The sequence below is a fragment of the Lagenorhynchus albirostris genome, chromosome 15 (assembly GCF_949774975.1).
Source record: "Lagenorhynchus albirostris chromosome 15, mLagAlb1.1, whole genome shotgun sequence".
NCBI lineage: Eukaryota > Metazoa > Chordata > Mammalia > Artiodactyla > Delphinidae > Lagenorhynchus > Lagenorhynchus albirostris.
The window spans coordinates 46,646,411-46,669,221 of NC_083109.1; the positions used below are offsets into that span (position 1 = coordinate 46,646,411).

Here is a 22,811-nt window from a genome sequence, read left to right on the forward strand (position 1 = left end):
CAGATGCGCAGGCTCAGTAGTTGTGGCTCACGGGCCCAGTTGCTCCGTGGCACGTGGGATCCTCCCAGACCAGGGCTCGAACCCGTGTCCCCTGCATCGGCAGGCAGATTCTCAACCACTGCACCACCAGGGAAGCCCCAGATAGTTTTAAAGAGAGGGAAAAAAAAAACTTAAAAAAAAACTGTTTATTTGACTCTAGCTATAAACGGTTAGTTCTAGAATTTGTGAGTTGTGAAGACTTTTAAAGCCATCCAGTGTAACCTCTGCAGCACATGGATGGGAGAGGGCAGGAGGGAAGGAGGAGGCACAGGGAAGGAGACAGGGAGAGAGGGAGGGAGGAGAGAGACAGGCAGCAGCGAAGAACTGGAGCCAGACCACCTGCGCTCAAACCCTAGCCCCTAGTCTGCCACCCTTGTGCGACCTTGGACAAGTTGTCTTGTCTGACTTTTAACCTCAGCCCCACTGCAGCTTGGTTCCCTCACCTGCGAAATGGGGGTGGGAGTGGCAGGGAGCTCAGGGTGTTACCACAAGGGTGACTTTAGGGAGCACTGGTGTGGTGCAAGGCCAGTGCTCGATCTAGGTCAGGTGCTCTGACCCCTCCTGCCAGCTGCCCGCTGTACCCGGGGGTTGGACAGTCCCTCTTGGCAGAGGCTCTGACCCTTAGGAGGTAGTTTCTTAGGATGGATGTGCGCTGTAGTCCCATGGCTTCTGATGTCTGTCGTTATCTGCTCCCCGGGCCACAATGAGTCGAATTCATTTCTACACGAACACTCTCAGCCATCGGACTCTTTGCCCCTCTGGCTAAACATCCGGGATGACCTCTTATCTCTGGAGGTGCTTCAGCTGGTTCCTTCCCTTACGTGTGACACCAAGAAATGCATGTCATGCTGCAGGTGCACTTCTGTCCTGTGATACCCTCTGTGACACAACCACATTGTGCCATGTAACGGGCTCGTGACCTCCACGTCGTCGTCACGAATTTCACCCTTTGTCAGGATCAGTGCTCTTATTTCTCCAGCTGATTCTGCTTCGCCAGATATGACCATTGCTGCTGCTCATAACAGCTGTTTGAATTTGCTTGACATCTTTGGCTGGTGCCCCTGGAACTATCTTTTCACTCTTAAACTCTGAGTGTGGTTCGTTTTGTATTCCTCTTGTATTTCGACGTCCACGTAAAAACAGATCCTTGATCTTGTAATGGGGGCAATTTAAAACCATGGCACTCGCTGTTACAACTGTTAGGTTTTTTTTCCTTATGCCATTCTGGTTCATACTTTCAAGTGTAAGCATCGTGGCTATTTTCTTTCTTTTCTTGCCTCTGGTTACAGGAAGGATGTTTTCTTCCTTTTTATCTTCTCCGGTTTTTGGAAGGTGAATTTATTTAGGCTGCTCAAAAGCATTCTTTAACCTTATTTCCTCTAAATATAAGAGTCAAGAATGAAACATTGCCTTTGCGCTTCCCCATTTAAGACACTGCATAGTCCTTGGCCACCTCTCTCCCTATTTTCAAGAACTCGGTTTTTTTTTTTTTTTTAAGAACTCGGTTTTGATTAGATTACTTTAGAGTAAGATTCATTATTGTCCATCTTGGATTTATTCTCAGATTTATAAAAATGATTTGGATTACCTTTTGTTTGTGGTGTTGCCATGTGTCCTTTTATACTACTGTGTCCAGTTCTTTTCTGTCTCCGTTATCCAGAGTGTGAATTAAAGACCACGGAAGATCTTCTTTCTCAGGTCTGGCCCATAAAGAACACATTTTGCCATCCTCCAATAGGATACACTTAGGCGAGCATGTGATGACTGAATTGCCCATTTTCTTCAAAATTCTGAGCAGCCAGTTTCATTTTCTCAAACCACTGAAGGCTGGAGAGGTAATTTTTTGCCTTATTTGCCTTGCCTTATTTTTGTTCTTTTTGAGGCAGGGTGGGGGGAGGTAATCTGCTATTTTTCTCTTGAAGTTTGTTCATTGTTTTCCCTATCGTTCTCATAGAACCAAAATTTCATCAGAATGTAACTAGCTGAGAAAATTCTTCCTTGATTTTGCCAAGAATGTGGTCAACTGGATGATGTTTTCAGGTAAGGAAAGTTTTCTTCTAGCATATCTTTATTGTCTCTATTCCATGTATTTGGGCCTCTTCTTTGGGAGAAGCACTGTCCAGGCATGGCCTCCACCTCTAGCATATCTTCTTGTCTCTGGCACCCAGTGTATCCCTTTGCCCTTTGCCTCCACCCTCCAGGGGAGTTTTGTGATTGGTCTCCAGCTGACTTCACCAACTTGTACAGAAGCAGGTCTGTCTCTTGATGGAGATTTAACATCAATCCTTTCTTACTCCATCTCCCTTTTCATCTCACCCTGTGGCCTTCTCAGCTCAGCCTCTGCTCTTCGAATGTCTTTGGCTCCTGTGATGGAGGCCGTAGTGAGGATGATGCACAGTGTCCTGGGGAGAGAGACAGAGACAGAGACAGAGAAGGAGGGGCAGAGAGAGACAGAGAGAGAGAGAGGGAGAGGATCCTTCTGGAATATTTTCAAAAGTATGTCCTTGCTCTGATTTTTCTAGATGTTGTTCTCTTTTCTCTTATTCTGTTATCTTTTCGTTCCAGTTGTTTCTTGCTCTGCAACAAGCTCACACCAAAACTTAGTGGTTTAAACCACCATTTTATCACCTTTCATGACTTTGTGGCCAGAAGTTCGGGTAGAGCTTGGCTGGGCAATCCTTTTATTCCACGTGTTATCGATAGAGGGCACTTGGTGACATTCAGTGTATGGATGGTCTGGTCTGGAGGGTCCATGATGGCTTCACTCGCATGTCTGGGGCCTTGGCAGGGATGGCTGAGAGCCTGGGCTTGGCTGGAACCCTCAACTGGAGAATCCATGTATGGCATTTCCAGCACGGCGGTCATAGGGTATCTGGAATCCTTATGTGGCAGCTCAGGGCTCCAGGAGCCACTGTTCCCACAGACAAAGAGAAGCTGCCTAGCCTTTGACTTGGACTTAAATTCATGCCATGTCACTTCCTTCGTAGTCTGCCGGTCAAGGCTGTCACAAGCCTGCCCAGATTCAAGGGGAGGAGATGTTGGCTCTGATGGGAGAAGCCTCAGGGAATCTGAAGTCTTGATTTAAAACGGACTCTTTTCTTTGGCCTCATGCTGTTATTTTCCCCTTCAATCTGCCCCAACACAGGGAGGTCTCTTCATGCTGGGCGCTGCCAAACGACAAGGGGTGGCACCTTGATGCATGCAGCTCTGTCCACCCTCTGCAACAGGCTCTCGCCCGGGCCTGCACTGTCCCGATGCCACGTTCTTCTATCTCCCATCTGAGACATAACTCGCCTCCTTGGAGACCACATCCGTTGCTCACCCACACCAAGCTCACCAGAGCTCACACCCCACTTGCCCTCACCCGGTTGCATGCTCTCGCCCCACCCCCCGCTGGCTTTCCCCGAGCGTCACCCCGTGGGAGTCCCAGCCACGGTTTTCTCATGGCCCACACCAACTCATCTGACTTCAGGCTGACACATTTTTAACCCTCCTCTCTCTGAGATGACCCACACCCAGGCGTGGGAGTGGGCATCTCTCCGTCTCTGCTCAATGCTCCATGAGCCAGCGAGGGGGCTCGGGGACCCTGGTTCTAAGGTCTTGCAGACAGCTTTTCAGAACCGGCATGTGCTCACCAATAAAAATAATCAAATCCATCCGTGGGGTTGGGGAGGGGCTTAGAGGGTACTGGACGTGAGCTAGAAAAACCTTCATCGTCCAAAGCAGAAAGGTCATAGGTAATGTCGGAAGTTGACCGATCAAGGGGAAAACTTCTATAAACACATTGTAGTTCTGGGAGGTAACCAATGAAGAACAAACAACAGAAATGCCTCAGAATGGCTAACCCTGGCAAGAGGGCTTGGCAGTAGAGACCAGGGCCCCTCACACGCAGCCCTGCAACACACTGTATCTTGTGCATGGATTTTCTGATTAAAAAAATAAGTGCTATGGATTTGGATATCAAAAATACTGCACAATATTTTAGACTGGTACATGCCATTTACAGGTCAGATTAGAGGTTAAGATTTGTAATTATATTTTATAACAGGTAGTCTTCTTGCTTATTTTCATCATTTTAACTTGTTGGTATTTTTTTAAATCACAAAATTGGGGCAAAACCGTGAGAGTGGCGGAGAAGGGAAATAGGGAAAGAAGTTCGAGCCGGAAGCTCCTAGTGAATCCAGCTGCCTTTTTTATATCAGTCTACGTACTTTTAATGTTTATGTCCTTCTGGAAAAATTAAATTGAAACTCTCTTTATCACTTAATTTCGTGTTTCCCATTGTTAAAAGGGCAAGAGCTTAATGTACCACAGACTAAAGCCGCAGGGGCAGCTGGGCACACATGGGCAGACGCCTGAGTCTCTGGACAGCTGGCCGGGCCTTCCTGTCACATTTTCCCAAGTCCACGGTCGCAGGCAGCAGTTGGAACTCGGAGGGGTAGGTGAGGGGGGACACAGGGGTGCTTGGTGGTTTCTTCTGGTTTCACGTTTGAAAAAGAGGAGTACTTAAGTAACCAGTTTATTTTTCTCCTTTATCCAGAAAAAAAAAAAATCCTTTCCTACACTTTGAGAATTGGATTGCTTTAAAAGAAGAAGAAGGAGAAGGAGAAGAGGAAGAAGGGGAGGAGGAAGGGGAAGAAAGAAAAGAAAAGAAATCACTCAGACGCTGATCCAAGCTGGGTCCTCAGGTGGTCCCCTCACTAGCGGCCTTGGCCTTACCCAGAAACGTGTTAGAACCGAGGTATCTCAGCCACAGCCCCCCCACCCCCCACCCCCTGCTCAGCATCTACATTCTAACGAGATGCACAGGGGATGTGTGTGCACATGGCAGTTTGAGAAGTGCTGCTCTAAGGTACAGATGAGGTTCTAGGTCGAGAAAGTTCAAGTCTGTGTTTCTCCACCTTAGCTTAGAATCACCTGGGAGCTTCAAAAAAATACTGATGACTGGACCCCACTCATCCCCAGAATAATTAAAACAGAGCCTCTGGGGGCAGGGCCCTGGCCTGGGTTTATTTCAAAAGTGCCCCAGGTGCTCTCAGTGGGTAGCCCAGGCTCAGTGCTGGAAGTCAGTGATGTGCGCAGTTGCTGGGCTGTCTATCCCCACCAGGCCGGCCACCCATGGCTCATCTGTGGGAAGCAGGCCTGAGCACATCCCCAAGGTGGCCTAGGACAGGAGCAGAAAAACATGGCCAGTGCCTGGGGTGGAGAGTGGATAACTCCCTACAAACCCAACTTGGAGGCCTATCCAGTCCCTGAGAGAAAATGTAATGAAAGGACTCCGTCATCTAAATCTCTTTTCATCAAAGAGATGCCCTATTTCTGTGGCATTTCTGCATGAAATGCTCCAGCGTTGCAAAGCAAGAATGTTCAAATTCGCTTCTGTCGGACGCTGAATAGGTAACATCCTGCAACACTTCCCTGGAATGTGGCTTGAGAATTTAATCGAGTTGGAAAGCACGGTCACCAGGTAAGCAACCAGCCACACTTCCTAGCTTTGTAACCGAGAGACAAAATAAAATAAGGCCGACAGAAGGTGCGCATGTTTGAAATACTTTCTCGCAAGCCCATCACCACCGCCAAATGTTAGCCTCTTGAAGCATAAATTAATTTTCCACAGACGCACGCCGGGCTGCGTCTGGATTCTGCTCTGGTGAGCAGTACGTGTTAGACTTTTGGACAACAGCTTCAAGGATGACATGTCTCCAACTTGCTGTGATTCTTATCCTTGAGCAGGATGTTTTTCTTGGAATGGGTTTCCAGGAGGGTTTTGGACCCAGTTCCGGTCACATGTGCAGGTGGGAGGCACGCTCTTGACCCTGAGACGTGGGCCTGGTCAGCACGTGACCCCTGCCATCCCCGAGGGCTCACCTGGTACTGCTGCCCGGTGCAGAGGACAAGGTGGTCGTAGAGCACGACTTCTTCTCTTGAAACAATGACCTGCTTAGCTGCTCGGTCTATGGCCGTCATTTTACCAACCACCACGTTGACCCAGGAGCACAGCGACATCAACGCGTGATCTTTGTCATTATAACAGTGGCTGCGGAGAGAGAGGCTCCATCAGTGACATTTGAGCAGCTGACAGCGGGCATTAATTAGACATCTGCTGAGCTGGTTCAAGTCCCCTGGTTGGCTGAGCCTGTGCTCTTGCTGGGAGTTTACCAGGACCCAGGCTAGCCAGGAGATTTGTCCTTATGAGACACTTAGTCGCAAATTGACATCTTCCCATTAAAGCTAAATTGTTCTGCCTGGGGTAGACCAGTCCACAACAGGGAGGGTGTGTGTGTGTGTGTGTGTGTGTGTGTGTGTGTGTGTGCGTCCGTGTAATCATTCACATATACTCTTGCTTCCATTTCAAGAGTATATATGTAAATGTACCTTAGCGGTTGATCTGTCATATTGACAACTGTCACATTGACCACAGACTCGGAGCAAATGAGGATGAAGAAAGTGACATCTGAGGATTCCCACAGGCAGGGGTCAAGGTCCAGCATATTGAGAACCCTGTCTATTTGCTAAGGCTTTTCAATAAATGATTCATTCTTAGAATTAGTGTATGGATTCATGCCAAAACAACAAAACGCATTTTATTTAGAGAAAGTGTCCATTAGGGAATTATGTTTGCATCCAGTACAATCCCTGGGGACTCTGGGGGGGGGGTCACTTCTCAGGGTAAAGGTGATTTACAGGGACCGCTGCTTCCATAAGAGCAGGCCCAGGGTAGACGGGTTTTGTTCTCTGGGTTCTATTCGAGGGTGAACACAATACTGTAATGGGAGAAAAGTGGGTTTCCTGTGGCTTTGGGTTTATTTAGAGTTCTGTGAGGGCTGTTTCCAGAATTTTCTGGAAGGTTTGACCTCATGTACATGACGTTTTAATAACCCTGTTCTGAAGACGCAGAGTGTAGGGCAGCAGAACAGTGAGAGTCTGTTTAAATCTAGGCTTCCCCGTGCCAGGGTCTGTGTCCCTGCTCTGTCGCCAATGCTAATGGACCCTGGGGACTCTGCATCCCTTTTTAGAACTTCAGTTTCCTCACCTCTCAGCAGGAGATAACGACCCCTCCTCACATGCCTCGAGCATTGCAAGGGATGGACACAAGAATGTAAGAGATGCTGTCTGTCAAGTGGGATGCATATGTGAAGGGTATTATTCCAAATAATATTAATGGTACACAATCCTGTTTACTCTCTTTGGAGGCAAACAGGATTCTGAAGTGGTAATGGGAGAACATTTTTTCTTTTTGATCCACGCATGAGTCTGCTCTCACCACACAAAAAGAATCCTGGTAATGGATGCACATTAGACCCTGTTATAGGGCCTGTGAAAGAGAACGGAGTCTGGGTTTTGTATCTCTCCACACAATGACACTTAAAAACAAGAAAATTTCTTCTTAATAAGAAAAGAAAATCGGGGGCTGGTCTGCCACAGGAAAATAACAGATAGTGAGATGAAATTCTCTAATAAAAAGCCATTTTGGTAGCTTTACAGGAAAACAGGAGGCTTCACTGATTTCATACATCTGTGAGAGACCCACAAGGGATTGTTCTTACTTGGGATGTGATCCATTCCTAACAGAAGCAGTACTGTCAGCCGTCCAAGATGAGGAAAAATTAAATATAGTTAATGCACAGAGATTCGTCATATGAGGATTTGCTCGAAGATGAAAGTTCTCAGGGGAAATTTGGGGAAGGCTAAGACAATGTTATTTCTAATGACAGTAGGCCAGCATTGTTGATAATTTCAGAATGCATACTTCAGAGATAAAATCTGAAGCTCTGTCCCGTGGGAACTGGCCCTCGGGAGTGCTGGGGTTGTAGGGACCTTAGGAAGCACTGAAAAATGTGGGGTGCTTGCTTTTACAGCCTGTGACCACATGGAATGACATTTCTCAGTTTCGAAACTGAGAAATTTACACTGCGTGTAGCTGATGCCTATCTGTTTCGGATATTAGAATACATTCTGGACCTTCTTTAATTTACCCATGAGGCAGTGAGACTAGATACTGGAGACTGTAAATGATATTTCTCCAAAATTATTTCCTAAGCAGAGTTAATGAGCATTAAGATTCCCACAGGGCAGGGACCATCTCCAGGCTTGAGGACAAGAGAAATATCTCCACTAGAGTCCTCTGGAAGAGAGAGAAGGAACCAAAGAAGGTAGGTCAATGAAACTTCGTGTTTCTCAAGTGACCTTGACTCTGACGCAAAAATAATGTGGAAGCTTGTCTTCACAGAACATTCTGGAGACAGGTAATAAGGAGGGGAAAAAAAGTAGAAATGCAGGATGGGGGAATTGCTGGAACAGGACATATGTGGAGAGTGGCCAGCTTGCTCAAAGTTGCAATGACCCCAAATCTAGTGATGGGAAGACTTAGCCTAAAGTTCCAGGTACAAAATTAAGAGCAAACTCCAGAGGAATAAACGTAAGTGTGGTGAGGACCTGCATTTCATGCAATCAGAACCCTGCAGGACTGGAAAGAACCTCAGAGGTTTCCAGCAAGGGTTTATCGTGACGCTCCCAGAAGAAGGAGCATCATAATTAACCTTCAGTTATTCAGAGCTGATTGTCCAATTAGTGGATTTCTCCCACTGCCGGTTCCTCCTCTCCTCCCTCCGCCCTCCTTTCTGCTGCATCCCGGGCACATCATTAGCACGTCCACCAGAGGCTGGACAGGGCGGGGTTTGGGCAGGGGAGGTGGGGAGACAAAACATGACTTTTCAAAAACTAGTAACAGCAATAATAAATCAAAACACTGGTTATGGAAAAGTTCAGAATTTGTATTTGGTGTGAGGAATTTGAATCATTAAATTTTTGGATATCAATGCACTTGTTCTTTCTAAACTCCATGACCAGACATAATTTCCTGTATTGGGGTCTGAGGAATATTTGAAAGGCAACATCTTGTTGATGTTTCAATTTGTGGTTTCTAAGAGGATGACATGCAGGTACCCATCCAGAGACATCTTATATGGCTGTGTTATTTAGTCCCTGTCTACACCCTGATGGAGAGGACTTCTTCAGGTACTTTCGGAGGTAACTGTCATCTATTTGACACTGTTTACTGAGCACCTGCTAAGTGCCAAGCACTGTCCCAGATGCTGGGAACCCATCAGTGAACAAAAGGCAAAAAATTGCTGCCCTTGTGGAGTTTACATCATAGTTGAAGGATTCAGAATAAACAATTTAAAAAGGCAAATTGTATAATATTTACAAGGATTTCAGTAGCAAGAAAGAGAGCAGAGAAGGAGGATAGAGGGTGTTGGAGAGTTTGCTGCAGATGACTGGATGGTCAGAGTAGGTCTCATGGAAAAGCTGACATTTCAGCAAAGACCTGAAGAGAGAAAAGCAAAGACCCCCAAGGTGAGGACTTGCCTGTTGTGTTCGAGGGACATCAAGTAGGCCGGTGTGGTGACAGCAGAGAGAACAAGGGCAAAAACAGTAAAAGAGGGGGTCGGAGGAACCTGGGGCAGAACAGGGGCAGATTTCGGATCGGGGCATCTGGAAATTTCTGTGACTACAGAATCCTTCTGCAGCTGGGCTGTCTGATGGGCCTGCGAGCCACACGTGGCTGGCCTCCCGCTCCAAATGCGGCTCATGTAATCAACGAGCTGAATTTTAATCCCGTTTAACTGTAATTAATTGCAATTTAAGCAGCCACATGTGGCTCACTGCCGCCACACTGGACAGAGCAGCTCCAGGCTGCTCGGGAGCTGATGGGATCTGATTCACGTTTCTGCAGCCTTGCTCTGGCTACTGGGTTGGGAGTGTGGAGGGGGAAGGACAGAGGCAGAGACCCCAGGTGACCATGCACCCAGCCACACGCAGGTCCCCACAGAATCAGGCCAGCAGAGCATCACTTGCTAGCCTGTCTCTCCTGGAACACACCTGACCTGGACTGACAGAACCTTTGCCAGGCCGACTGAATGAAATTCCTCATGAGACATTTAGCAGGAACACCAGCATTTCCTGGGAATTATGTCATTTGGAAAGAAGGGAAAGTGAGGGAAGGGGGTGTACGTGGGCTGATCCTCCATGCTCAGCCAGAACTTGGTGTTAGGCTAATTTTAACCAAAAACTCCAGCAAGGCTGGCTTATCATACACATTTCCAGTCAAAACCCCCAAAGCTCAGAGAGATGAAATCCCCTTTGTGGTGGCAGCAGGATCTGAATTCATCGACCTGGCTCAAAACCCACGTCTTGGGGCTTCCCTGGTGGCGCAGTGGTTGAGAATCCGCCTGCTGATGCAGGGGACACGGGTTTGAGCCCTGGTCTGGGAAGATCCCACATGCCGTGGAGCAACTAGGCCCGTGAGCCACAACTACTGAGCCTGCGCGTCTGGAGCCTGTGCTCCGCAACAAGAGAGGCCGCGATAGTGAGAGGCCCGCGCACCGCGATGAAGAGTGGCCCCCCCTCGCTGCAACCGGAGAGAGCCCTCACACAGAAACGAAGACCCAACACAGCCAAAAATAAATAAATAAATAAATAAAATTTTTTTAAAAAAAGAAAAAAACATATCTTTTTGACTGCACCCTAATGATGTCCTTCCCCAAACCTCATAGTTTATAGTCTGATCAAAGTATTAGGTCAAAATGAGCCTAGTTCTGCTGGCAAGGAGACTGCTGTTTCTCTCACCGTTTGAAGGCAAAGTCAGCCTTTTTCACAGAGGAAAGAGGGTCCTTCGTTGTGGATCTAAAATGAAACCCCCTCGAGAGAGAACAATTTCCTTCCTCCTTGTTGGAAAAATTGGGACATTGTTTCTAGAGGCAGGGAGCCTAATCATTCTTGTACTCATGCTTTGCTACAGGAAATTAAAATGAATGGAAGCTGTGTGACAATGAAGTGGTATTTTCTAGGAGGGTTGTTGTCAAAGACTGATTCTACTGGGACAGAAACAGTGACAGGCTCAGAGGACTCAGAAGGCCTCTGCCTCATCAGCCCTGATGACAAAGGGCCAGGTGGGCCTGAGACCCTCACCCCACGGAGATGCCCAGACTTTAGCTCCCTCTGGCAAGTTGCCTGGTCTGATGCAAATATAGTCACCAAGCTCCCATGCCCTGGAGTGTCACTTAGAACCCAAAAGCAGGTGGTGTCTGGGTCACAGACCCGTCCCAGTTGTTTGGAACAGGGCCGGCATCCTCCCAGACCTGCTATTCACTCTTAACTTGCATTTGTATCTCTTAAGGAATCTCTGAACTCAGGAGAAAAGGCTGCCACTTCCCTTTTCTACCATTTAGCAGAAAAAGGACTGCACACAAATTAGGACATTCAGCCTTCAGAATGAAAAAGCAGGGGAGGGATAAATTAGGAGATTGGGATTAACATACACACACTACTATATATTAAATAATCAACAAGGACCTACTATATAGGACTGGGAACTCTACTCAATATTTTGTAATAACCTATATGGGAAATCTGAAAAAGAGGAGATATATGTATATGTATAACTGAGTCAGTTTGCTGTACACCTGAAACTAACACAACATTGTAAATCAACTATAATCCAATATAAAATAAAATTAAAAAAAAAAAGAAAATAGAATACATACTCGCTTGCTAAAAACTTCCTTTGTTCAGTGCCCAGAAGGTTTTTTCCTGGGAGTCCGTGGGTTGAAATCAGGGTGAGATTACTGAACTTCAGGTGAGAGCTAAGGAGAAAGAAAAAAAAAAAAAAGAGGTAAAGCACAATTCAGTGAAAGTTTATTACAATTCAATTTAACCTTATTTCACGTGTCTTCCAATTGTTGAGTCTTTCTTTGAACGCAGCAACTCTTTTTGCACAAACCTTCCAAGAGAACCGACCATTTAAATGAAAGAAGCGAGAGGGTGCCGGAGCAGCTAATGGCAGAAACTTCCAAAAGCTGTGACCTTGTGAAGGCAGGTGCCATTTAACTTCCTAAAATTTGCTTCTCAGAGTAAAACAAAATAAAACCCCAAACGGGGAGGAAGCGGGTAAATTTAGTATAAGTCAACGCCAAGTTTGAGTTTCAGACTCCTTCTGAGAGATGGCCTGGAATTCTAACCACCATGGTGAAACTTGCTGAGTGCTTACACTCCAGTGCTCTGCAAGGCCCTCATTGAGTCCTGGAAGCAGTACGATGAGGTCAGTACTATTATTACCCCGATGTTATTATGCGGAACAGAGGCAAAGTGATTTGCCTAAGACCGTGCAGCCAGGTAATCTGGAGGCTGGGTGTGAACCCAGGCCATCTGGCTTTAGCATCTCCTCATCTAACCTTGGCCTTCACTGCCCTGTAGACCCTAAACTGTGGACAGGGATGCAAAGCTCATCTAATTCCCATAGTCAACATTAGCTTTATGACTTTCAGATATATGTAACTACTCAGATCAGGAGAGCACAGCATCACAGAGGAGAGAATTCTAGAAGATTCCTTTCAAGAGCAAAGCTGCCTCATATTTATTTGCATCAGGCTTTCCAGGGCCCGAGGCATGATTATGGGTGTCGTCATAGAGATTAATCTTCAGGACAATTTCTGCCGGGCGTGGTGGCAGGGGGGCGGTGCAGGTTTGTATTCTCTGTATTTCAGACAGAAGAAAATCGAGGTTGGAAACGGTAGGTAATTTGTTCACGGTCACGAAGCTCAGAAGCAGCAGGGCCGGAAATGAAAGCCACATCTTCTGACCCCAAGTAGTGCCCTCTGCACTCACCCAGGCGGCCCAGGGACCAGTCCCCCAGGTATAGTAGGCAGCACGCCCAGCACACTAAGCGGACGCTCCTCAGCGCTCCCGCCGTGTCTCCCTGAAATAGTTAAGATACTCCTGCGGCAGATCTGCCTTCCAGCTACAGTCAGCAACGTCTTATGGGTGGGCTGATCTCTTGGCTTCAGCAGGATGAGAAAAACATTTTTTTTTTTTCTAAAAATCTCTTCTTGGTTCACCCCTCCCCTTAGACCAACCAAATGCAGAAAAAGAAACCTTCTCCAAGTTAGAGGAAAACACCTGCCCTCTTTTCCCAGGAGAAAACTGGAAAATTTCCAAACGTGGAAATGCTATCAATTTGCGGACAATCCGTTAAGTACCATTAAAAGCAGGAGACTTCTGGGGATGGCACGGCAGGCAATGGAAGAAACTCAACTGCACCTGACATTTAAAAATAGCTAAATATTAGGAAGGGTTTTGCTTTAAAGTCTCTAAGGATGTGTGTCATTTAAGAATGAATATTCTTATTTGATACAAAGAAAAGCAAGCACATTTTATCCCCTAATAATAAGAATAAAATTTTGAATACGTTCAAATAACATAAAGGTCACAATTAACCCCGACTACTTATGGCTGCAGTCTGCAAACACACCAATTACCATTTAACGGAAAATGCAAATAATAATACGTGTTTATACTTACACGCGGTCAAAATTTATTTGGGCTTTGGAGCCTATGTGGCTAAAATGTGGTTTATGTTGTACTAATAATACAATTATATGCAGGCTTCTTTTACGTCTCTATGTGAATAAGTGGATTAGTAATTATCCAGTGGTATTTTTTACTAAAGAAACAATCTCTTTGGCACTGAACAGTCTGAACTATCTAACAACGTGGATCACTTGTAAAATGACTTGTAAATTGCCGAATTACCACACTGTATTACCCTGAATTATGCTATTGTACAATTAAAGATTTCGCCAAAAGATTGGGGGAGGGGCCTTTTCTTACTTTTTATCTATTAAGGAACCAGCTTCCCACCCTTCTTCTCTAGCCTTAGCCAAATTCCTTTTGCATTCTTCATTGTGGCTGTTCTGGTTCTATATCCAATCTTCAAGGTCCCTACTTCACCCTTTCTTGTTCTCCCTACTATCCCCCTTTCTCATTCTCAAGTGAGAACATCTCCCACGTCATAAGGAAAACAGAAACTAGTCCCCTGGCAAGACCCCTCCCTCCATTTCCCTTCTTGCCACCTCCAGATACAGCTACAAGAGCCATCTTCCATTCCCCCCATTCAGAAGGGAGGGGTGTCCCATTAACCCTGTCTCCTCTTCAAGTTCCTCTCCTGTCTCTCCCTCTCCCTATCCCAGCAAGTTTCTCTTACAACTGCACTTAAGAAACCTGGAAGTGACCTGTCTAGTGCTGACAGGTGGAGCCACGCTGTCAGCAGGCCCTGCTTCTCCACTTCTCAATGTGTGCCTTCCATTCGCAAGGTCACCTCAGGTCCAAGGTGGCTCCTGGAGCTCCAGCCATCACACCCCACATCCACATTACAGGCAGAAGGGAGGAGGAATGGGTAGAAAAGGATGCCCATTAAAGAGCTTCCCTGAATGTCTCACATGACATTTCTGTTGACGTGGGAGAACTTAGTGACATGGCCATATATAGCAGCAAGGGAGGCTGAGAAATGTGGCTTTTCAAAGAGAAACACAATGGGTTTTCCAAGAACCACACTGCCCAGGGTTCTGTTGTCAAGGAGAAAGTACGGAATAAACACTGGAAAGGAACTAGAAATCACTATGTATTGACTCCTAAAGGAAAGGTGGGGGGGGGTGATGAGGGAAGATGCTTGTATCAGTCAGGGTCTGAGCAGGAAGTAGACAGCCAACTCCACAGTATTTGACTGAGTGAAGGCAGAGGTGTGGGCAGGGTTCTGGGGCTCATCCAGGGACTAGCAATGGTGGGTGGGGTGCCACTGCTGGTGGAAATCCTGAGGAACAAGGGCTGGAGGACATGTGGACAGCTGGGACCATGCAGGAGGCCACACCCAGGAGCTACCGCCATAGAACACATGGTCTGAGACAGCACTGTCTTAAGGTTCTCTTTGAAGACTGCTTTCCTCGCCAGCTCCTCCTCCATGCCCCATCTATCCTTTGCCAAACTTCCCAGTCTCCATGCCCAGCTCCCTGGGTGATGTGATTGACACCACAACTTCATCTTACATCTTTACATTATAGTTTTCTTCTGAGCTAGAAACCTAATTTCCAGATGCCCATCAGTCCTAATGTGGCCCCTCCACAGGTATCCCAAATTCAATACGTGTCCAAACAAAGGTCCACGTGGCCCAGTCCCACTCCTCTTTTAACTTCATCAAAGGCATGGTCAACAGACTGCCTCTCAAGTTAGGAATTTGGGAGCCAACCTCAAACTCCTACCCTCTCTCTCCCTTTCCACAGTTGGTCACCATGTCCAGTCCTGTCTATGTCATCCACATCTCTTGAATGCCCAACACCTGCCATTCCCAGGACACACTGCCTTTGCTCACCTTCTTGCCCAGAGAAAACAGTCACAGGGTTAGTCGTCCCGGCACAAGCCTCTCTCCTGCCCATTTTCCACACGGCTACTGGAAATCTCTTTTTATATTAAATCCCATCTCACGTCTATGTCTGCTCACCGCTTTGGTAGATACAGAGCAGAGCAGCTAAGACCATGGGTTCAGGGGTCAGATTGCCTCACTGGACTCCTGGCCCGAGCACTTTCTAACTCTTTGACTTTGAGCAAGTTATTCAACCTCTCTGTGGCTCAGTTGCTAGCTGGTAAAATGGGAATAATAGAACCTAGCTCCTCACAGGGGTGCTGTGAGGATGAGATGAAATAATATCTGTAAAATGCTTAGACTATTGCCTGCTGCACAAAACATTTTCAATGAATGTTACCTATTTTTATAACCAAAATACTAAGTCCAAATTCATGAGCATGGTATCTCAGGCCCTTATGGTTGGGGCCTAATCTAGCCTCTTCACCCTTCTTTGTAACATCAACCTTTTTGCTATTCCATGAAGGTTCCCTGTCTCTTTCATGACTTTATATGAACTTACCATCAGCATTTCCATTTTATCTTCAACCTCATATTTTGCTGTGATAGTTATCTCTGTCATCTGATTTAGAAACATCTAATATTTGATTTCTTAAATTTATAACTATCTATGAGTATCAGTCCAAAGTCATTATACTATTTATAATGTACAAACAGATCTTAGCTCTTCTGAGGATGAAATATGGATATAAAACATTTAAGGCTTTTATTCTGATTACCTATGAATATTCAAAAAGTTCCTGCAGGGAGTTCCCTGGTGGTGCAGTGGTTAGGAATCTGCCTGCCAATGCAGGGGACATGGGTTTGAGCCCCGGTCTGGGAAGATCCCACATGCCGCGGAGCAACTAAGCCCGTGCGCCACAACAAGAGAAGCCCCGCAATGAGAAGCCCGGGCACCACAACGAAGAGTAGCCCCTGCTCGCTCCAACTAGAGAAAGCCCGCGCACAGCAACTAAGACCCAACGCAGCCAAAAATAAATTAATTAATGAATTTTTTTAAAAAAGTTCCTGTACATGGAAGTGGGTCATGGGGTGCATCCTGGTTTGGACACGTGTTAGACGAGATGGCAGAAGCAGCAGCACATCGGGAAAAGCACGATCTCGGGTCTAATGGTATCGGCTTAACGTATAGAAACGAAACCTAGCATCATTGTGAGCCCTCTGCTCCAAAATCAAAGGTCACCATGCTGTGGAAGCAAAAAAAGTTCAAGTGAAGCGCGCAGGCCAATGAAACATTAAACAAGTGCACCTGCATTTCCACGGCAGATAATTCCGGTGGGATTTCACGTTGCTGTGGATACAGAGGGAGGAACAGCTCAAAGATACTTGTAAAGCAGGGAGGGATTAGAGTATCCAGGGAAATAAGTAAAAGCTATTGTGTTTCATCCCATGCTTCGGGAGGACAGCTACAAAATTAGGTCTGAGCATTCTTATCCTTCAAATAAAGAGGGTCACATTGCCAATTTATGGTGAACATGGTAAAAGAAACATAACACTTCTCATGTGGCTCACCCTTCTGAGCGGTAGAAACCTGTCAACCTGCCAGGTGAATGCTTATTATTTTTTATTTTTATGTTTTTGCTGATTTCCTATTTGGGGGAGGGCACATAACAAGGACAACCAAAGCAAGGGATTTAATTAACTGTTTTCATTAATGCTTTTATTTGAACAAATAATATAGAGGGAAACTAATTATCCCATATCGATCTAAACGTTACAATTTAATTTACTAAAATCTCTGCTTCCTGAATTGCTCAAGCAATGACAAAAATATCTGCCAACTGACAGTAAGTTCCAGCTCAAGACAGATATTTAACCTAACTGCATGTGTGACTTGTCAGAGAATAACTCCGACTTAATGATACCACATAATTCCACAAAATTAATGATAAGATGATGAGATTTAAAAGTTAGGAGTTCTATGAACTTCCAGTAGGAGAGGAAAAATAGGGACAAAACAAATCAAAACAAAATATTTATCCTGAGAACCAGTTAAGAGAATCTACAGTTTTTCCTTGAAAAATGTTTAATTTCAGCAATATTTTTTCCGCTTAGATCACAAAAGAGACTTTTGGACAACGTCCTTGGCTACTGACTTCATTTTTGTTGTGTGAGTTAAAATGACACAGCAGCTGCACGCCTGGCCACAAAGCTGTCAGTAACAGCACACCCTGACCTCTGGGGGAGACCAGAGGCGTAGGGGCGTGTGGTCAAGGATTCCGAGCTCTCTATCGATAGAAGGGATGCGGTCAGTGTTCATGGGGCGGGTGCCATCTTCCTCGGCTCCCCTGCTCATGGAAGCCCCTGTAGGAACTGGGATACAGCCCAGCGGAAGGGGCCAAGGAGCAAGTCTCTTCAGCCTGCCTGAGTCCAGCCTTGTGTCCCGGGGCAAGGATCTCTGATCAGCACTGGATCCAACAATAAGTAAAAAAGCTTGCCTGGCTGGACCTCAGTGCTCTGTGGATTCTCCAGGGACCTGGCAGGGGAGGGGGCTGGTGGCCGGGGTAAAGGGGTATGGGGGAGGGAGATTTGGGGCTTCAGGATTTCAGATGAAAAGTTTATGTATCTCTGCATGAAAGGAAAACATAAATCCTTACTGAAAAAGAGAAAATGAGTGTAATGTTTGAAATGTCCACTGAACAAATAAGAATAAAATGTGGGAGTTCTGGCAAAAAAGACCAAAATGAAATTGAGTTTTGCTTTATGATTTAGGGGAAATGATTTATGATGTTTTCATCTCTATATACATGAAGTAAAAATGTCATACATTTATCCTTTGAGCATATAAATGTAAGATGTAAATACCAAGATGGAAGGTATGAAAGACAAGCCGGAAAGCCTTCGCACACAAGAGGCGGCCAAGTACAAGACAAAATCGGTCGTCCCGTGGGACTGGAAAAACCAAGCATTATGGGAATTCAAAAGCAAGTGAGATCACTTCTAGTCTCGAAGGATGAGGAAAGGTTTTATGCTTTGGGCAAATGCTGGCAGTTAGGAAGGCTTTATTGACACCATCAGGGCAGGTTTCCTCAGGCTTGGCAGGTGTATCTCCTTGGACCTGCATTCTCAATGGTGAATAGTTGAAGCATGAAGCTTTGTGAAATGCTTTCTACTAGGTCCGATGCAGCATGTAAATACTATGAACTTAGGGTAACGACTTCAGCTATGCAATGTTTAATGATACATTAATAATTATGCCTGGTAAGCCCTGAAGTAATGATGTGACTTAGAAGTTCTATGATTTGTTGAGAATTTAAAAATATGGTTTGGAAAACACGGCCCATAAAAACAGCTCAGTTACAATGAGCAATCCGAGGGGGAAATAGGTTTCCTCATAGATAAGACTGCCAAGTTTGAGGAAATGTCTATATAAATGTTACTAAACCCGGCTGCATGTCAGAATTACCTGGAGAGTCTTAAAAATACAAATTCCTGGAGCCCACTCCAACCTGGTGAATTGTAACCACAGGAACAGGGGCCCAGGAAGCTGTCTTTTTACAACTACCACCTCCCCACCCTTACCTGCACCCCAAAAGTAGCTCTGATGTACCGGATGGTAGAGTCTGGAATTTCCACAAACTGTTGCTTATATGGAAAGTTACTTCACCTTAACCCCGAGGTCTAGGAAGCTGATCCACAACGTTTTTCTTCACCACAGTTCTTAAAATCAAAAGGGAAATGCAGGGCTTCCCTGGTGGCGCAGTGGTTGAGAGTCTGCCTGCCGATGCAGGGGACACGGGTTTGTACCCCGTTCCGGGAGGATCCCACATGCCGCAGAGCAGCTGGGCCCGTGAGCCATGGCCGCTGAGCCTGCGTGTCCGGAGCCTGTGCTTCGCAACGGGAGAGGCCACGACGGTGAGAGGCCCGCGCACCTCAGAAAAAACAAAAAAAGAAGGGAAATGCAAGCAGTTTTTTCCAAGCCCTAGCACCTTACCATGTGGCGAGTGTTCCTTTGAAAGGAACGCTCTTCAGAGAACTACACTTAGAGATAAAGTCTCTGCTCAGCGGGCGGCCTTGCCTGGTCTGGGTCTCACACAATGGTTCCGGGTGCTCCCTTTCTCCAAAGATCACGGCTACGGGCACCTCTACGGAAGGGTCCTGGCCTATGTTTCCACCTAACATCAGATGCTGTAAGGCAGAGGGTGAGGGGTTTGACACCCCCTGACTCCCTCAGTGCGGGGAAGCAGGCGCGGATGCCTCAGGAAACGCCCCTGGTTCATCCCCAGTCCTTGGGGAAGAAAGCACCTCCCACATCATGACTCTCCTGGCAATTCCCTCACAACGCTCAGCTCCCACCGGGATCTGGACATGCAAATGGCATTAGCGGGGAGGTGTCAGTCTAGCAAGAATTGAGTGTTAGGTCTTTCTAGGTGCTTTGCCTTCTTGCCAGTGGAGGAGGAGAGATCCTGGGTGCTTTCCCTGTTGTACAGCTGTGGAAACGACGGAGGTTCAGAGAGGTCAGATGGTCCACGTGGTGCCCAGCAGTAGTGGCAGAGAGCTGACTCTACACCAACTCAGCGGTTCTCGTGCTCCCAAAATCGGTGTGAAAACACGGGTCCCAGCCCCCGGCCCCGGGTTTCCGATTCAGTCCTTACAGGGGGGCCTGTATCGGCACCTGCAACAGGTTTCCAGGCAGCGCTAAAGGTGTAAACTGCTGATCTAATTTCATCTCCATCCCAAAGGAGAAATCAAGTATTTGCCAAGACAGGCCCACTCTCCCTCTTTGTTCCAGCAGAGGTTGCTGGTGGAGCAGAGTACGTGGGTTCTCTCTAAAGCTGCCAGGACGCCAGGGGAGAGAGGTGGAAGGAGATCAGGAGATGCTCCCGACACAGTTTTCCTGTCTGGCCTTGCTTCCCTCTGCCTTTGTCTAGACCCACGCCTTCGTTAAAGGGCAACTGTATGAGCATCAAGAAAGGACAACAAATGAAAGAAACCGGGCCGGCAGCAGGCCCACCCGCATCACCTGCAAATGGTCCTCCCGTCCCAATGCTTTCCTGCCTTCTCTGCCCGGGGTCTCCCCCTGACTGTGGCAGCTTGAGGGACAGGCTGGAAGCACAGCCCAGGGTGACCAGATGGACAGGAACTGTTGGGTAAATACCCCACTTCCTTGGGCGCGGAGGGACTGGTCCCAGCCGTGTCCTCGGAAGGGGTCCCGGCGGGACTGAGCCTCGTTGCCCATGGTGAGCCAAAGGCACATGATTTGGGGGCTTTGCTGGCATTCCTGCCGGTCCCATCTCACCTGCTCGCTCGGGTAGTTCCCAGGGATCACCCCCAAATAAACTACTCGCACCAAATTCTTTGTTTTCAGCTTTTGCAGGACCTCAAACCAAGACGGAGCCAATGTTGTCATTTGAAAATGACCTGATAGTAGAGAACAGAGGCTGAAGTTACTGGTCCGTGTTTGCGGTTTGTGTTTTGTGCGATCGTGAAGACAATTTGTAAAAAACGCAGTATCTGTGAAACACAATAAAACCAGGTATGCCTGTACATTTAAATACCGGAATCAGGTTAGGAAATGGGATGGTGATTAGGAACCAGGGACAGCTCCAGGTCAGTATTTTCTGGAGGCAGGATGTCAGGTCCTTCTGCCTGGGGAGGCTGAGCCTTTGAACCTGACATACTGCCCCACCCCTATTTTCCCCCTACCAGGCCATCAGAGGGGCCTCTGTATCAGTCCCGACAGGCCCCACTGTAATGCCAACATAACAAGATGGTGAGATGTGACCTGCCCCGTGGATCTCCACCTGTGCCCCGGGCACATGCCACAGGCCTGGGCGCCACCCTGCATTTCCCTGGTACCCAAAGGGTGATTGGGGAGAGCACGCAGCCCTCAATTCATGTGGCAGAGGCCGACGGCATGGACAGCCACCAACCCGTTCGTGGGGTTCATCGCTGAGATCAGCACATAAGCACTGACTACTTAATTAGTCACCTAATTAATGACAACCACAACGAAGCCTTCAGATGTCCTCAAAGGTAAAGATAAGAAGCTCATTAATCTGCAAGCGCTTGGCTGCTGCCGCCAGACCCCACAGCTGGGCCGGAGGCTGTGTGGTCCTGTGCGGCCCGATAACATGTGTTCCGGTCATCCAGCCACAACTGCAGCTTCACAAACGTGCCCTGTCGTTCCCAGCTAGTCTTAGTTGTTCTTGACACACCCACCAGATGAGGGGTCAATGCCCAGGTCGAAAACCAGAAACTTCACCCTTTGGTGAGATGACTCGGTGGGTGTTTTGAGACATCTCTTCCCGGGGTGGAAGTGGAAGCCGAGGTGATGGTGGGTGGTTCCCATGAACCAAAGTGCATCTTCTTCTAACCACCCAGCCTCGGCGGGATGCCACCCAGGGCTGCCTTCATTCACTGTCATCCCAGGAGTCATACATGAATTTTTCTAGCCCTGTTATAGGCTGCTTGAGAGATTCTTTACATCAGAACTGAATTAGGTAAGATTTTAAAATAATGGATTAAAAGGAACTGCTCCATAATTGGGAGTAAATAATATAATACACAAAGCACAGAGACGTACGAGCTGAAACAGAATCAAATAGTAACTGCTTCAGCCCAGTGACTTGACGCCCAAGACATAGGGAAGAAGCTGTTGTGAATAATTCTGGAAAATAAAATGTCTGTTTGGGACACTGACTGCAGCAGGGCCTGAGATTCTGTGTTTCTAATCAGCTCCCAGGCGATACCAATCCTGCTGGACTCCAGACCAAACTTTTGAGTAGAAAGGACATAAGACGTAGGATGAGTCCATAGACCCGGTTCCTACTCCTTTTTTGGTAGAGCATATCCATATTTCTTTTTTTTTAAAATGATTTTGGAGTACTACTGTGGAAAGTAGCATTACTTTGGGGAGTTCATCAGGTCCAGACCTGGTACACAAAGGGACTGCTAAAAATATGGCCAGCTAAGCTGCATGAAAAGAGGCCCCTTGCTTTCTGGAAAGAGCTTTCAGACTTCATTGCAAAGTTCTCCTTCGGGAAATAGCATTTCCTTGACAGATGACAGAAGCTCCCCTCTGGCCTTGGCTGTTGACCCAAGAATAGGGAGTTCCCTTTAGACCTCTGATACGGTCGGTGGAGTTCCTAGTGTGACAGCGCCCAGGGCTGGCAGGGCCAGGGGAGCCCTGCCGTGACCCTCCCTCAGCAGAGGAGGAGGGCAGGACCACAGCACTGGTTGGTAGCAGAGGTGGGCTGATGACCGAGGCCAAGATCTTTCTGCCAAAAACCAATGTTTGGGGTTTTAAAGAGGTTTTATTAATAGAAGTACCAAGAAGGATAATGTACATGAAACACCTACGGTGCCCAAGCCAACACCTTTCTGTCCGGAAGAGCCAGGCAAACGAACAAACACATGAGAATCACAATTTAAAAATAGCTCAGGTTCGTCACCTGAATGTCTTGGGCATGATGAGAAACACAGATAATTCACAGCAAAGTGTCTTAAGAGTGGCCTTTCCCCTCCAATTCACTGCCCTCTATTCCATAGGATGAGTGAGGGTTCCCTCCTCTATGCC

The 22,811-nt window shown here is 47.0% G+C and overlaps 1 protein-coding gene across 1 annotated transcript in view; it reads right to left on the bottom strand.

Annotated features, from left to right (window-relative positions):
- The window catches only part of CFAP61 (cilia and flagella associated protein 61), a 253,270-nt gene that overhangs the window by 72,720 nt on the left and 157,739 nt on the right, over window positions 1–22,811 (bottom strand). The window contains exons 19-20 of the mRNA XM_060124490.1: window positions 11,586–11,684; window positions 5,908–6,076 (exon numbers count right to left, since the gene is read on the bottom strand). Of these exons, the coding sequence (XP_059980473.1) occupies window positions 5,908–6,076; window positions 11,586–11,684 (268 nt within the window). The remainder of the gene's footprint in view (window positions 1–5,907; window positions 6,077–11,585; window positions 11,685–22,811) is intronic.